The sequence below is a fragment of the Myotis yumanensis genome, unplaced genomic scaffold (genome assembly GCF_028538775.1).
Source record: "Myotis yumanensis isolate MYYU_CA2020_CCGP unplaced genomic scaffold, mMyoYum1.0.hap1 SCAF_15, whole genome shotgun sequence".
In the NCBI taxonomy this organism is placed as follows: domain Eukaryota; kingdom Metazoa; phylum Chordata; class Mammalia; order Chiroptera; family Vespertilionidae; genus Myotis; species Myotis yumanensis.
This window is the reverse complement of record NW_027223766.1, coordinates 42,983,040-43,000,824: the sequence shown is the minus strand read 5'-3', so window position 1 is coordinate 43,000,824 and position 17,785 is coordinate 42,983,040. Positions and strand designations below refer to the sequence as shown.

Here is a 17,785-nt window from a genome sequence, read left to right as displayed (position 1 = left end):
TGGGAATTTCTTTAAAATGTTAAAAACATTTAAAAATAAAAATATAAAATTTGATGTAGCAAAGACATTTATATTCTAGAGTAATTTAATTCATATTGATTTAAAGAAACATTATTTAACAACTGCTTTATTGTTGAAAAATAGAATTTGACCTTAAAGTTCGGGAAGCCAATGAATTTTTCAGTAATTTAAGAAAATCAATCATTTAAAAATTAATTTTTAATTGAAATTTTTGTTTCATTTTAGATATTAAAGATGAAAATGAAACAGTACTGAGTTTGGAAGAAGTGGCATCTTTGGAGGAGTATATTCCTACTCGACATACAAGTATTACTCTCCTCAAATGTACCTGTACAATTTTTATGGCTGAATTCAATTTGCTGGATCATTTGCTACCTGTCATTATGGGAGAAAAGGTATATTTTGTGGTTTACTATCCGTTTTTCCATATCTCCATATTTGTTGGCTCTGTGATATTGTAAGAGGAAGGCGATTAAGTAAAAGAATATTTGCTTATGTAATTATCTACACTAATAAAAGAGAAACATGGTAATTAGCGTACAACCGCTACCCTTCCCATTGGTTAATCAGCATATCCTTATGCAAATTAACTGTCAGCCAAGATGGCAGCCGGCAGCCAGGCAGCTGGAAGTGAACATGAGGCTTGCTTGCTTCAGTGAAGGAGGACTCCAACGTTCCCCGCCTGACTTGCCGGCCTCTGAGCTGGCAGTTTGAAGCATTCTAACAAATATAGAAGCTAAACAAAACCCCAGAAACCAGCTTTCAGCCAGCCGGCATCTCAGAGCTGGAGTTATACATTGTTTCGATTATAGAACGCTCAGCAGCGAAAGCCTCAGAGCTAGAGCCAGAGCTAAAGCTGGCCCAGAATAAAATAAAAAAAAGAGAAAAAAAAGGAGCGGTTGGGAGCTTCAGTCAACAACCACCAGCCTGAAAGCAGCCCTCAGCCCCTTACCCAGACTGGCCAGGCACCCCAGTGGGAACCCCCACCCTGAAGGGTGTGTGACCAGCTGCAAACAGCCATCATCCCCTCATCCAGGCTGGCCAGGCACCTCAGTGGGGACCCCCACCCTGATCCAGGACTCCCTTCAGGGCAAACCAGCCGGCCCGCAGGCCTCTATCCTATATAGTAAAAGGGTAATATGCCTCCCAGCACCGGGATCAGCGGAGCTGCGAGGCCTCCCGGCACCAGAATCAGCGTGACAGGGGGCAGGGCCCAAAGCCCCTGATCGCCCTGTGGCTCTGTGTGTGACAGGGGGCGGGGCCACAACCTCCCTATCCGCCCTGCTCTGTTCGTGACAGGGGAAGGCGCCCCAACCCCCTGATCAGCCCTGCTCTGTGCCTGATAGGGGGAGCTCCCCAATCCCTGATCGCCCTGCGACTCTGTGTGTGACAGGGTGCGGTGTCCCAACCCCCTGATCGGCCCTTCTCTGTGTGTGACAGAGTGTGGTGCCCCCCCCCCCCCCCACACACACACACAGGGTAGAGCCATAACCTCCCCATGGGCCCTGCCCTGAGTGTGACAGTGGCGGCGCCCCAACCCCCTGATATGCCCTGCTCTGTGTGTGACCGGGGGCAGTGCCCTAATTCCCCTATCGGCCCTACTCTGTGCATGACAGGGGGGAGCTCCCCAACCCCCTGATGGGCCCTGCTCTGTGCATGACAGGGGGCGGCGCCCCAACTCCCCAATCAACCCTGCTCTGAGCCCGATCAGGGGCTGCACCTAGGGATTGGGCCTGCCCTCTGCCACCCGGGAGCAGGCCTAAGCCAGCAGGTCGTTATCTCCTGAGGGGTCCCAGACTGCGAGAGGGCACAGGCCGGGCTGAGGGGACCCCCCCCCCCCCCCCCCCAGTGCACAAATTTTGTGCACCGGGCCTCTAGTCCATTATGAAGTTGAATCAATGTAACTATGATTGCTTTTTCTTAGAGAGTAACTTTTATATATTTAAATGCAGTAACCTTAAGCTAAGGCTACATAAGGAAATCTTGGAGGGCATGAGTCTAGAAGTCAGACCATATCCTAGCTGTATTTTTCAAGTGGGCTGACAGATTTAGCCAGTAAAGAAGCAACAAGTACAGATATTAAATGGTTTGTTACTTACAGAGACAGCAAAAGCAACTCATAATGGTGTCAGCTTGCATTCCCTTCAGGAGGATAATCCTGAAACCAGAGGGCCAACTGACATCTAACATACTGGTAGGGTACCCTGTTCATAGGGTTCAATTCTATACTGTAGCTAAGCGGTATTATAGCCTACAGGTATACTCTTACGATGGGTAGGTGGAAAGTCCCTTATCTCGCCTGAATGAGGCTGATGAGAAAATGTTTCATAGTAGCCTCTCTCAAGATGAGAAATGGTCTTTTAGCAGCTCCTTACAAAACCACTAATCTCTTGTTCTGAGAGCTATCACAGGATGTTCTACCAAGGCTTAGCTCTGCTAAAGTTGAGCCTCGCCTGTGCAGTCTACATGGATTTGTGAAAAACTGTCAGGGTGCTGGCACAGAGCAGTTCCTCTCTAGTACCTATCTTCTAGAATTATTTTGAATATTCAATGAGATAATACATGTAAACCATTTTGTGCATATTAGAAACCCAGTGATTACTACTGTTATTGTTAACTATACACAAAATTCGTGCAAGGGTAGGCCTTCTCAGCCCCGGCTGCCTCATGACCCTGTGCCCTGCCCCCCGCCCATTGGTCTTCCGGAAGGCCGTTCTACCGTCCAGTCTAATTAGCATATCAGCTCTTTATTATATAGGATGAGGACTTATTAAATGTTCAATATTTGTTTAGGTCAGTATGCAATGTCTTGCTTTCTGAGTTTGCCACATGCATATAAGGTATCTTATTTATTTAAGTTATTATTTTTTGCTTATATTTCTTTTGATGTCTACATACTGATGATGATTATAGAAATAAAAAATATCCTAACTTTAAATAAGAACTTTTGGAAGTATGGCATGGAATTGACTATGATGCAGTAGTTTCATTTTGCTCTCAGTTGGCTACTCATAATTAGTTATTGTGTTGCTAGGTAAAGAGATAACCTGAGGAAAATTTCAATGGAGAAAATTAAAATATGTCAATATTAAGCACGAACTTTAAAGTAACTATGATGAATAAGTTCAAAAGAAACCTCAGACCATAAAAAGAAGAACCAAATGAAGTTCTAGAACTGAAAATTATGACACAAGTTAGAAGTAAAAGGATGGACAAAGAGATGCTATTTAAATGCTAATCAAAGGAAAGATAGTATGGCTAATTTAATATCAGCAAATTTGGAGCCAACACAAGAAGAATTATAAATAAAGAGAACCTCTTCATAATGATAAAAGTGTCAACTCAAGGAATGAAAAACAGATAATTCTTACCAATGTTATGTTGAATGAAAGCAGGCAGACATGAGTATATATTCTATGATTCTATTTATATGAAGGTCAAAAACAGGCAAAACTAATCTATGATGATTGAAGTGAGAGTATTAGTTACCTCTGGATAGGGTTCAATATTGCCTGAGAAGGAACAAAAGAGAGCTTTCTAAGGTACTTGAAATGTCAGTTGTAAAAAATTGTTGAGCGCTACACTTAAGATTTGCTGTAATTGCTTAATAGATGGTGGTTTAAAAATTATGATTAATAGTCAAAATTTCAGGATTGTAAACTCAATTTAGTTAATTTTAGTTACACTGGTTCTTAATAATTGCACTATTGATTTTTTGAACTAGAGGAGTATTAAGTAGCATTTACCATCGTTAGGGACTTCTAAATGCTAGTACTGCTTCCCAGCGAAAGACAGACAAAACAAAACAGTGAAACTGCTCTTCCCACATTTTTTCACGTATCTCTGGGTATAAGGTCAGAGTTTTCCTTTTTGAGAACAGCAGGGATGGCATTATAAGAGGGTAAGTTCTAAGATACTAGATTGTTTGTCAATCAGAGTTGATATTCTGAACACCTGGAAACTTACATGCATTTATTTTGAAGCTTAGAAAAGTTCTGTACTTTGAAACACTGAAAATACTAAGCCTATCTTGAGATTCTTAGGACTTTATGAGCCTTTAGTATATGTATTATTAATAGATATGATACGGATCAGACATTTTTCTGTTCTGCAAACTTTCTTATTAAAAGTATTTTTGAAACTGTCTGAAGTAGTCCACTTAGTCCCTTAGTTATCTAAATATGAATAGAAGGAAAGAAGATGAAAGATGCCTGGCTCTGGGATATCTAGTAAATTTTTTTGGAATGATTATGCTTTGGAAATGTACTGAGGCACATAGTGGCACTATTACAGTTGATTGAAAAAATAAAAAGCTTTAGTTTAGAGGTGCATTGATAATTTTGCAATAGATATATATTTTTTCAAATATGGGACATACTTAAAATATATACAAGGTTTTGTTATTTTTTTAAAATTTGTCTTTATTGTTGCAATTATTACAGATGCCTCATTCCCCCCTGCCCCCCTATTTTAGCCTCCCCCTGTGTGCCCCCTTCTCGGCCTTCCCCAGCCCAGGCCTTAACCATACTATTGTCTGTGTCCATAGGTTGTGCATATATGCATACAAGTTCTTTGGTTAATTTCTTCCCACCCACCCCTGCCTTAATGAACAAAATAGATCCAGAGACATAGAAGCATGGAACAGACTATTGAATATCATATTTTGTTTTGATAAGTGTCCCTTAGAAAAGCATCATTTCTAGATTGATTTGATATCACTGCAAAATGTGCTAGTCTGAAGCTTATATAGAGGACATTGCACATCAGTCACTGTTCTGAAATAGGAAGTGAACACTCTTATTTTCCAGAACTCGAGTAACTTCATGAATACGACAAACTTCCAACCTCTTCGGCCTTTACCATCTATTCAGATATTGGTGGATAAAATTAATCTGGAACATTCTGTGCCAATGTATGCTGAACGTTTGGTGCAAGTGGTCAGCAGCCTTACTCAGCCTTCTGATAATCTGCTTCATTATTGCTATGCACACTGCTACCTTAAGGTATGAAAAGTGAATTTTTAATTTTTATTATATTAAGTTATTACATATGTGTCCTTATCCCCACATTACCCCCTATCTCCCCCACTCATGGCCTCACCCCCCTGTTGTCTGTGTCCATTGGTTAGGCTTATATGCTTGCATATAAGTCCTTTGGTTGATCTCTCCCTCTTACCCCCACCCTCCCCTACCTTCTCTCTGAGGTTTGATGGTCTGATGGATGCTTCTCTGGATCTGTTTTTGTTCATCAGTTTATGTTGTTCATTATATTCCACAAATGAGTGAGAGCATGTGGTATTTATCTTTCTCTGACTGGCTTATTTCGCTTAGCATAATGCTCTTAGGTTCCATCCATGCTGTTGCAAATGGTAAGAACTCCTTTTTTACCTCAGCATAGTATTCCCTCATGTACATGTACCACAGTTTTTTAATCCATTCATCTACTGAAGGGCACTTAGACTGTTTCCAAATCTTAGCTATGGTGAATTGTGCTGCTATGAACATATGGGTGCATATGTCCTTTCTAATTGGTGTTTCTAGTTTCTTGGGATATATTCCTAGAAGTGGGATCACTGGGTCAAATGGGAGTTCCATTTTTAGTTTTTTGAGGAAACTCCATACTGTTCTCCACAGTGGCTGCACCAGTCTGCATTCCCACCAGCAGTGCATGAGGGTCCCTTTTTCTCCACATCCTTGCTAGCACTTGTCGTTTGTTGATTTGTTGATGATAGCCAGTCTGACAGGTGTGAGATGGTACCGCATTGTCGTTTTGATTTGCATCTCTTGGATGATTAGTAACTTTGAACATGTTTTCATATGTCTTTTGGCCTTTCTTCTGTCTTCTTTCAAAAAGTATCTATTTAGGTCCGTTGCCCATTTTTTGATTGGGTTGTTTATCTTCCTTTTGTTAAGTTGTATGAGTTCCCTGTAAATGTTGGAGATTAAACCCTTATCAGTGATAACATTTGCAAGTATGTTCTCCCATGCAGTGAGCTTTCTTGTTGTTTTGTTGATGGTTTCCTTTGCTGTGCAAAAGCTTTCTATTTTGATGTAGTCCCATTTGTTTATTTTCTCTTTAGTTTCCATTGCCCTAGGAGCAGTATCAGTGAAGAAATTACTTCAGCATATGTCTGAGATTTTGCTGCCTGTGGATTCCTCTAGTATTTTTATGGTTTCCTGTCTTATGTTTAAGTCCTTTATCCATTTTAGTTTATTTTTGTGTATGGTGTAAGTTGGTGGTCTGGTTTCATTTTTTTGCATGTATCTGTCCAGTTTCCCGATTTTTTTTTTCTTTATTAGTATCTGGTAGCATGGGGAGAATTAAATAAATATCTGTTTTTCTTAAGTTGTAATTTCACAGAATTAGTATCTCATACAATTAAATTTAAATAAGATACGACAAATATATTCATTATTCAATATAATTAAAATGGATAAGAAATAAAGTGTACCTGATTCAAAGATATCTCTTCAATTATTTGAAGAAATTAATGTTTGTAAGAATAATAAGTATAATTTTTGAAGGTTGTATGTATCATTGATGATATTTATAAGCAGTGTGAAAGAGCATTTAGTTTATAATAGTGTTCTAAAAGACTCATGATTTCTTTGAGGGGAATGTTTATGTGAGACAATGTTTTATAAGGAGCGTTTTAACACATTTTTTTGTCACTTTCCTCTTATTGGATTCATGTTAATTTCTAGACACAGAAGGAAAACTTTTGATTACTTTAAATCAAGTTATGTAAAGTTAATTATTGGAGGCTTTGCTCAACTCCTACATTTTTTTTTTTTTTTTTGTAAATAAGTAATACCAGTATAAGTAATACAAAAAGATAAACTCAACTATTGATCAACTAGAGGCCCGGGGCATGAAATTCGTGCATGGGTAGGGTCCCTATGCCTTGTCTGCGATCAAGGCCAATTGGGGCCTTCTGGCTGCTGGCCAGGGCCTTCCTTCCCTGGTGGTCAGCACACGTCATAGTGAGCGATTGAACTCCCGGTCTCCTGGTTGAACTCCCGGACTATGAGAGGGCGCAGGCCGGGCTGAAGGATCCCCTCCCCCACTGAGTGCATGAGTTTCGTGTACCAGGCCTCTAATATCCTATATAATAAAGAGGTAATATGCAAATTGACCATCACTCGAACACACAAGGTGGCTGTTCCCATGTGGTCAGAGATGGCCACCACAAGATGGCTAGCAGGGGAGGGCAGTTGTGGGTGATCAGGCCTGTAGGGGAGAGCAGTTGGGAGGGACCAGGTCTGCAGGGGAAGGCAGTTAGGGGTGACTGGACCAGCAGAGGAGGGCAGTTGGGGGGACCCAGGCCAGCAGGGGAGGGCAGTTAGGGGTGACCAGACCAGCAGGAGAGGGCAGTTGGAGGTGACCAGGCCTGCAGGGGAGGGCATTTAGGGGCAATCAGGCTGGCAGGGGAGCAGTTAGGTGTCGATGAAGCTGGCAGGGGAGTGGTTAGGGGCAATCAGGCAGGCAAGCAGGCAGGCGAGTGGTTGGGGGCCAGCAATCCTGGATTGTGAGAGGGATGTCTGACTGCCTCTTTAGTGGGATCGGGCCTAAACAGGCAGTTGGACATCTCTCAAGGGGTCCCAGATTGGAGAGGGTGCAGGCTGGGCTGAGGGAAATTCCCCCTCCCTCCGTGCACGAATTTTGTGCACTGGGCCTCTAGTATATATATAATTTTGACCATCTCTTGGGTCAAATTAGTTATCACATTAATATACTGGGATGTATGGTTTTGTAAAATATTGGTGCACCTTGAGTATCAGATTATACTTTTAAATTAGTTATCACATTAATATACTAGGATGTATGGTTTTGTAAAATATTGGTGCAACTTGAGTATCAGATTATAATGTTAAGAATATTTGCTTTGTTTTGTTCAAACAGGTCTAATTTAGGTAGTTTACTAATCTTTTCAAGGCATTCTACTTACTCATTAACTTGGTAAATATTAAGTTCTTTCTATATTGCAGACAATCAGCAATAAAAATGGATAAGGCATGCCCTGTCCCCAAAGTAAATGGTTATCAAAGCCATTGGTCACTAATATGGTTATCATCCACTCTGACATGAAAGTTATTGGAATAGTTCTTCACTACCACTATTATTAATATATTAAAGTCTCTAATTTTCAGGGTAATGTAAAAGTTATAATGTAGTTTAGATAAAGTTTTGTTTTGGGAAAAGGTCTTTTGCTATACATCAGAGGTTCTCAACCTGTGCATCGCGACCCCTTTGGGGGTCGAACAATCCTTTCACAGGGGTCGCCTAAGACCATCGGAAAACACATACATAATTACATATTGTTTTTGTGACTAATCACTATGCTTTAATTATGTTCAATTTGTAACAATGAAATTGGGGGTCACCACAACATGAGGAACTGTATTAAAGGGTTGCGGCATTTGGAAGGTTGAGAACCACTGCTATGCTGTCTAGTTGTCTTTTATATTTGGTTAGTTTGACTGTTGTTATGATAGATAAGTTAAATGTGCCAGGAAGTTACATGTGGGCAGAGTGGGAATAGTACATGTAGAATAACTTTTCATTAGCAGTATGAATATTGAATACTTCAAAGAAGCCTTGAGTCTTGAATATTTCATTGCGTTTTTGATGCTTCTTCAGTAGTCTAGTACATTTTATAAATTTCAGGATTTGGTAGAGTTATTTTATTTTATTTTATTTATTTATTTTTTTAAATATATTTTTATTGATTTTTTTTACAGAGAGGAAGGGAGAGAGATAGAGAGAGTCAGAAACATCGATGAGAGAGAAACATCCATCAGCTGCCTCCTGCACATCCCCCACTGGGGATGTGCCCGCAACCCAGGCACATGCCCTTGACCGAAATCAAACCTGGGACCCTTCAGTCCGCAGGCCGACGCTCTATCCACTGAGCCAAACCGGTTTTGGCTGGTAGAGTTATTTTATATGAGTAGTGGGAACTGACTCAAAGAAATGATTTATTATACAGTTTATCAGCAATTCATGTTATTTGGGATGATTACTATATGTAAACTTTGAGGAAGTTTTCAAAGTTTAATTTTCATTATTATAGCGTTAAAATTTATTATAAAGTTTATTAGCAATTCATGCTATTTGGGATGGTTACCATCTGTAATGCTGAGGAAGGGGCTATATCTAAAGCTACCTGACACATTCGGTTCATGTGTGATAGCAAAGAGGTCCATCAGGAAAATGCGATCCTTAGGCTCTACCTCCCTCATGAAGCAGAACATCCTGATTTTAGCTCTAGGGAGCTCGCCAGGGTCCTGATTCTGGCTCTACGGCCCATCTGGAGGTCTCGACTACCTGTGTGTTGAGGCTCTTGGCTTGTGGCCACGGATTCAGAATTGGTCTTTGGCCTTCCATACCGCTCCTCCCATAGCTGCCAGCTCTGTACTGGAACCATGAACACAAATTTTCAATTTTTCTTGGGTGTAAACCTAGGTATGAAGTTCCCTGGTCATTTTTAACATTTTTAGGGACTGCCAAACTTTTCTTCTAAAGGGATTGTCACATTGTTGTACTATTCCATCAACAGTGAATGAGGGTTCCTATTTTCTTCCACATCTACACTAACACTTGTTATTGTTTGTCTTTTTTATTTTAGTTACTAGAGGCCCGGTGCACGAAATTCGTGCATGGGTAGGGTTCCTAGGCCTGGCTGGCAATCAGGGCCAATCTGTGGGGCGACTGGCAGGGCGATTGGGGGGCCTCTGCTGCCACCCATCTTGGATGGCCTGGAGCCTGCGGGCTGGGGAAAGCTCCTGCGTTGAGCGTCTTCCCCCCAGTGGTCAGTGCGTGTCATAGTGACCAGTTGTTCCACCTGTCATTCTGCTATTCGGTCGATTTGCGTATTAGGCTTTTATTGTATAGGATCTTAGTGGTTGTGAAGTAGTATCTTGTGGTTTTGGTTCATGTTTCCATAATGACTGATGTTGAGCAGTTTTTTCATTTGCTTATTGGTCATTTTCATATCTTCTTTGGAGAAATATCTGTTCAAGTCTTTTTTTGCCCATTTAAAAATTGAGTTATTCGTCTTTTTATTGTTAAGTTGTAATTACTACTTATGTACAGGGTAGGGCAAAAGTAGGTTTACAGTTGTGAAAGTTTATTCTTGTATTATTATTTATTAATTATTTTATTATTTTTCACTCAAACAACTGTAAACCTCCTTTTACCTTACCCTGTATTTTGGAGAATTTTATTTCTTTAATATTATAGGTGACAGAATGACAGTATTCATATTTTTAAAATTCTGGGTGATGGAAAAGTCAGCTACTATTATTTATTGTTTTCTCTCCTAAATTGTTGGTGCAAAAAACCAAGAGAAAATACTTTTTTTTTCTCTCAAGAAGAAAAGAACATAAGTATCAGTTTTAGTCCAGAATTTTTGTTTCTATGGATATATGAACAAAAACTAGATTTAGAAGGTTTAAGGAATGAGTAGGCAATGAAAAAAAAAAAGCATTCTTCAGGATACTCTTTGAAGAAATTTGCTGATTAAAGGCGAGAAGTAGAATTTTACTGATGGTTGGAGGAGAGATGGTGGTGGATATATTGTTTGTTTTTTCTTTAAAAATAAGTCGAAAATCAATCATACTTTTTTGGAGAGTGGAAGGAGGAAATGGAAGGTGGGAGAAAGACAGAGTAAGATTGGAAGTTAATGAGCTAAATCAAATGAAGATGTTCTAGCAATATGTAATTTTGAAGTGTTTGATTCTTTTTTTGTTTATTAAATTACTAGAGGTCTGTTGCACGAAAAGATTCATGCAATAGGCCTTCCCTTCTCCTGGCTGCCGGCACCGGTTTTCCTCTGGCACCCGGACCCAGGCCTTCGCTCTGGCTGGAGCCGCCTTCAGTCTTCACTCCGCTGCTTTGTGCCTACGTATGCAAATTAACCACCATTTTTGTTGGCGGTTAATTTGCATATCTCGCTGATTAGCCAATGGGAGGCATAGCGAAGGTATGGTCAATTACCATGTTTGTCTATTATTAGATAGGATTGGGTGACATTGGTCAACCTGATCTTACAGGTTTCAGGTGTGGGTTTCTTTGTTACAAGATCTGTATATTGCACCGTGTGCCCACCACCCAAAGTCAAACCTTCTACTGTCATCATATATTAGTTACCCCCCTCCCCCAACGCCCTTCCCTCTGGCAGCTATCACACTTCTGATTGTATTCATGATTTTCAGTTTTATAGCCCCATCTGAGCTTTATTCTTTTTAAGAAATCATTTCCCCCTATGTGAAATGAGATAATTTAATTAAATAATTTCTAAGCAGTTCTAGCTCTGAAGTTCTAATTTTTAATCAACTAGGTCTTTTTCCATTCTTTTCTCATTTAAGGAAGGCCTTTCCCCTCCCCTCAACTGTTCATTCTTATGCTGTAGATGTCTAGATTTATTTCTTATTCACTTTTTATATATTCCATTTATGTTACTGTGTACAGATTAACTTTTGACATGAAGGTAATTCTGGATATTTTTGTGTGTTCCTTTAAGAAAAAGGACAAATCTTTAGGATGCTGGTTATACTATTATACTGAGTTTATTATAACAACACATAAAAATAACTCATTTTACAGCATAATTATGTGTTTTCATTGTCACTTACAGTTAGTGTGTGCTTTTTATATTTTTTGTCTTTTTACTATTGCAAATCCTGTTAGCAACTAATTTCCATTAAACACTAATTATAAATAAGTTGTTTTGCTTCTAATTCTGTATTTTTTCTATATGAGATGCTAATTCAAGAGTATTTGTTAAGTGTTACAGTACATATTATATTTACTTTGCTTTTCATTGTCGGACTTTTAAAAAAAGAGATGGCACTGTATGTTTAACTTTTCATTTAATGTAGTGTGTAATTCATCTTATTCAAGTTGACATTTCCTTCAGCTAAAATTTCTATCAGTGCTTACTGTTTCATACAGTTTTAACTGCTTCAGACTGTTAGTTTGCAGTGTTAAAAACTTTTATTCCATTTCTGAACATTTTAACTATCCTTGCTGAAAGCAGCCTCAATTCATACTGTGCTAGTTTTCCTTTTTCTAGATGCAATATATGTAATCTTGGTTAAGGGTTGTTGACAAGGTATTAGGTTATATAGGTATTGTAAATCTATGTATCTTATTGCTGTAATTTAAAGGAAAGAGTTGAAAATTGGTTATATTGAAATAATTATTTTTGATGTGGTAGATAGGCCTTCTTCCATTATAATTTACTAGAGTCCCGATGCACGAAAATTCGTGCAAGAGTAGGCCTTCCTTCCCCTGGCTGCTGGCACCAGCTTCCCTCTGGCACCTGGGACCCAGCTTCTAGCACTGGTTTCCCTCTGGCAACCGGGACCTGGGCTTCCCTCCTCTGGCCTGTAGGCACCTGGGACCCAGGCTGGCTTCCCCTGGACTGCCTGTAGTCACCTGAGACCCAGGCTGGCTTCCCCCCCACTCCGGCTTTGTCAGGAAGGACGTCCGGAATGATGTTGAGAAGACGTTTGGTCTAATTAGCATATTACCTTGTTATTATTATAGATTTTTGTTTGAATGTTCTCTTAGAAGCATCTCTGGACAACATGTAAATTTAGTAAAAACTTCAGAAATATTACAGAATAATATGTAGTTTCTCCAAAGTTCTTTGCAGTTCTGCAAGTAGCCAGCAGGGGATCTCCTCTACACCTACTTTCCATCTGAGTATAGTTAATGATAGTGTCTGTGATTATACTGTTGGGGCATTTTATAGAATATGAAAAAGTGGCTTGAGAGACCTGTTAGCTGGATAATCTGTTGAGATAAAACATTATCCGTAGGCACACTCTACAAATAGTTGAAGGTTGGGCATATTTTAATAATCATGTTTTGTAATTAGTGGTAATAATTACAAATTTCAGAATTTTTAATGGGCCTTTCAGAAGAAATATGAAATGTGGAAATTGCACAGTGCCCAGAAGTTCTTTGTATACTTAGTGTTGCTTAGAATAAGTCTTCAAAGGGAATGAAGGTGGAATAACTTAATTTTTAACGTTGATCATTTAAGTGTTAGAAACATGTTTTCATTTTCTTCTCAATTCTGTTTCTTTTTGTCACTTGTCTTAATAGCAGGACTTAGAGGAATTAATATATTAACATATTAATATATTAATTAATGTATTACTATCATTTTTCTTGATAGTAAACTAGATAGGACCTACCTTTGAAATGCAGGTTTCTCTGAAAGTATATAATTCTAACTAATGTCCTATTTCCGTGAAATTATTTTGTTCCCTGAAAACTGACTTTAGAGGAAAGGATTTGCCATTGTAAGTTTGATGAAGGATTAAGGGCATAATAGCTTTTTGAAACCATTTGGAAGTAGGTTAATACTTTCTAAGAAATTGATTATTGATTTATGTTCATTACATGAAAGTTATTTTGAAAATTACTTACTGAGAATTTTTAAACATGTTTTACTATGGCATGTAGCATTTATTGTTAATCTTAGAGGTAGGAAAGTTCATGCTTTATAAACCCAAGGAATAAAAAATAATAATGAAAGTTAAATGTTGGGGTTAAGCTGCTTTTGCATGTTGTTGGAAAATAGTAATTCTTTGTTTCGTATTCCTGTGTGTCAGTATTTTCTGTTTGAGATGTCTGCTTTTACCTGATTGGAAATAATTGGAGCAGACATATCATATTTAGTTCTCTGCAATGTTTTATGTAAAATATTCTGTTACATTGATTTTTCTCATTAAAGCAAATATAGTGTTCAGACATTTTAGGGAATGCTTATAAAATTTTTGAGTGTGATCTGCTCGTTTTAAATATAAACATAAGAGGAGTGATTTCTGTTCCAAATTTTCTGGGTTACAAATCTCAGCTCAACAATTATATTCATACACAAAAGGGAAGAGATATACCATTTTAGGATATATTTGAATATTCTTTTTGTGTACATAATGTAAGTTGAAGGCAAAATACATTATTAGGATTCTTGATGTAGTTCATGTTCTTTAAGACACAAAATGATATGAATAGTGATTTATTAAAGTTAATATCTACAATGTGCACAATGTAGTCAGTTGTTTATATTAATAGAAAAGATGTGCATTTTAGTAGATAATAAAACACTAAATGAGAATTAAATATAGAAATGGCAGCCTTAAAATTAGTCACAAAAAGAACAGGGCTGTGAAAGAAATACTGTATATTTAAATTTCTTAATTCTGACTTAATGTCAAAATGAATAAAAAAATGTTGGTGTTTGGGAAGTGGAAAAAGACATTGGAACATATTTAGTGTGCAGCTGTTGTAGAGCAAATTGAAACTGACGTATTCCATCCTGTGCTTATTAAAACTTTGTCTCTGTGAACATTTGGATCTTTTCTTTTTGTTTTAGATATTTGGTTTCCAGGCAGGACTGACGTCTTTGGATTGTAGGGGATCTTACTGCTTACCTGTACCAATTATTCCCTCTTTCAGCACTGCTCTGTATGTTAAACTTCTGAAACTACCCACATGCTGGTAAGTATGTTGAAATGTGGTTTATGATAATTTTTATTTATTATCTTAGGAGGGAAAAGCTAGTTGAATCTGTTTTATGTCAGTGTGTTGGTTTTATACAAAACCTTGGGAAAATATCTGAATTTATTCTGTCTTTTAAGGAGACACTAAAAATCTCTTTAATATTTGTGTATTTGGTTATAATATCTTTTGTGGTAGTCATAACTGTTGTCCGGGTTATAATTGCTAACCCATGTTGGAGCTATAGTAAAATGCTGCTGCTTCATAATGTAATAGGAACTGCAAGGGCAAATACATTTTTTTTTCTCTCTTTGAGAGAATACAGACAAAGAGTAACGAAACGTTGCATGTTAATATTAAGGCCAAAGTATTTATCAACTAAATAACAATTTTATGTGTATTCATAGCCATTACATACATTTAAAATATTTGACATATATATGTGTAATCATTGCATTTGGAAGAAATCAATTTGAATATTATTTATCATTCAGTATTGGGTTACTTTATTTGGAGGTCTTATTTTCCTAAACTCAAAGAGACTTATAGCAAAAAAGCCAATAGTTACTTATCATAACCATTTTTTAGATGAAAGCAATACTTTTAATATATTCAAGAAATAATTGTTTAAATATACGAGATAAGATTTAAATATATGAAATTATATTCTAATATTTCTACATTTTAAAATTGAGATTATTTCAATTATTTGAAATATATCTTTGCTTTCTCATCCTAATTAGTAAGCTTACAGGATGAGTTTTAATTAGTTATTTTGAAAAGCAACATAACTTTCAGAAAATTGATATTTTTTATATCTAAAGTCATTTGCTGATGATGTTTTTTTAATAATATATAACTTTTAGAATGAAATTTATAAAGTAAATGCTCACATTTTCAAAGAAATTTACTACTGATCCAGAAATTTAAAAATACAGAAATTGCAGTTAATTAAGCTTTGGAACCAGTTCTTCTATTAAATGAAAACATTATTAAATGATTATTCTTATTTTTACTTGATAGTTTAAATTTTGTGCTAATCATTCATATTCCTCATATTTCATTTATTATGTTTAGAGATTTACGTTTGAAACATTTTATTTGTGTATACATAGCATGTTGTATTTGAGTCAAGTTTTATATTCTAATTTATTAAGAAATACCGTATGATATGTCCTGGTTGATATCAACTTTAATAGATATCTGTGAATACTGTTTTCTCAATTATGTGTTGATTTATTATTCATAACACTGAAATTTTATTAGAAACACTGCAGTTTACTATAAAAGTTGCTTAACAACTTTTAAAAGTGAAAACCCAAAATTTCCAAAATGAATTATAGCCTTTATATGAAAAATATTGAATATTTAAATAGGTAAGGTTTATTTTTTTTTTTTTTTTTTTTTTTTTTTTTTTTTTTTTTTTTTTTTTTTTTTTTTTTAATGCAAATGCTCTTTATTATGAATTTCAGATATTAGAGGAACTTCCTCTTCACCTCCCCACCCCCAATACCCCTGCAGGCTAATCCTGGGTTTTATTTGTTTGTTTTGTTGTTGTTGTTGTTTTTGGTTAATTCTCATCCAGGATTTAGGTAAGGTTTATTTTAAGGATGTATAGGGCTTACTATAAATATTGTTAGATGTGATTTAAAATATGTCTGCTGACATCTGAAATAAAATATTCCAATTTAATACTAAAAGCATAAGATCACAGAATGCAAATAGTTGTTTGGATATGATTTGCTCTTTTTGTTGTAGTTAAGACCACTTCTCATTATTTCAATGATATTTTGCTATATTTTACATAAATATATTGCTTTGAAATAATTTCTTCAAATTGTTTCCCTTAATAAATGGAATGTAAACTATAATCTGTTGTTAGCAATTCTAAATTGAAAGTAGTAAATACAAGTCTTAATAAATTGAGATATATCTTAGTCAAATTAAGCAAATAAAATACAGATAAAATGCATCAAGTAGTGCTGGAATTAAATCAAAATCACATGGGAACCGAGAGTTTTATTTAACTGATGCAGTAAGTGAGGATTTTTTTATTAAGGCTCCCTGGTTATGTCATTAAATGTCAACCCTGTTCCCATTCATGGTCTCTCCCTTCCTCAGATTATATAAGCTGCTTTCATTTGGATTTTTAAAATTCACATTTCAGTTTCTTAAAATACATATATGATGCTGTGTATATATTTCATTCAGTAAAGAGAAGAGCATATTTAGTACAGGCCACAGCTTTTTAAAAAAATATATATTTTATTGGATTTTTTACAGGGAGAGAGGGAGAGGGATAGAGAGTTAGAAACATTGATGAGAGAGAAACATCCATCAGCTGCCTCCTGCACACCCCTACTGGGAATATGCCCGCAACCAAGGTACATGCCCTTGATTGGAATTGAACTTGGGACCCTTCAGTCCGGAGGCCGATGCTCTATCCACTGAGCCAAACTTTTTAGGGCCAGGCCACAGCTTTTGAAACAAGGACATTTTATAGCTCATTGAAAAAATTTTAGTTGGTGTGTTGGAGTTAGCATTGTAAATCAGCAAGATATCCTATACTTCTTGTTTAAAAATATTTTTAGTTTCAGTTTTTAATTATAAAGTTTCAGACTAACTACCATTTATTTTAATTAGGCTTGCTAATAAATATATGGCTTAAGTAACATTGAAAATAAATTATCCCTCTCTCATTTAAATGTTTCTATTTTAGTCTCAATAAACAAGCTTTTAGTAAATTTCAGTTTCTTAGCCTTTATTTTTTCAAAATATTTTGTCTTTCATTCTATATTACATAATTTCTAAATATATAAAAATAAACTTTTAACAAATTTTTCATTATTGTTTATATCAGGTTAATATTTAGTTCTTTTAGCTCCTAAGAATAGGAGTGAAATATGTAGGATATGGTGGAAATGACACAGTGATCATTATTTGATAAGAGCAGTATTGAGCAATTAATGTAAACTTTAATTTATCTCTTTAAAAAAAGATGTTTTAATAAGGACAGCGAAGAGTTAGTTTAAGGGCAGTAAGTAACATAAATTTATTATCATTAGCAGAATTATGCCTTGGTCTCCTGTAGGTAGTTATATTTAAAATTTCTACAATGGGTAAGTAGTACCTTTAGGCCTTTATTTTTTCTTATTTATTTAATTTTTATTATTTTTAAAAATCCTCACTTAAGGATGTACTTTTTGTTGATTTTTAGAGAGAGAGGAAGGGTGGGAGGAAGGTGAGA

The 17,785-nt window shown here is 36.5% G+C and overlaps 1 protein-coding gene across 5 annotated transcripts in view; it reads left to right on the top strand.

The window, feature by feature from the left end:
- VPS13B (vacuolar protein sorting 13 homolog B) overlaps positions 1-17,785 on the top strand; it is a 607,742-nt gene that overhangs the window by 51,653 nt on the left and 538,304 nt on the right. For all 5 annotated transcript variants that reach the window (XM_070391987.1, XM_070391986.1, XM_070391988.1 and 2 more), the window contains exons 14-16: positions 247-416; positions 4,830-5,024; positions 14,414-14,538. In XM_070391987.1, the coding sequence (XP_070248088.1) occupies positions 247-416; positions 4,830-5,024; positions 14,414-14,538 (490 nt within the window). The remainder of the gene's footprint in view (positions 1-246; positions 417-4,829; positions 5,025-14,413; positions 14,539-17,785) is intronic.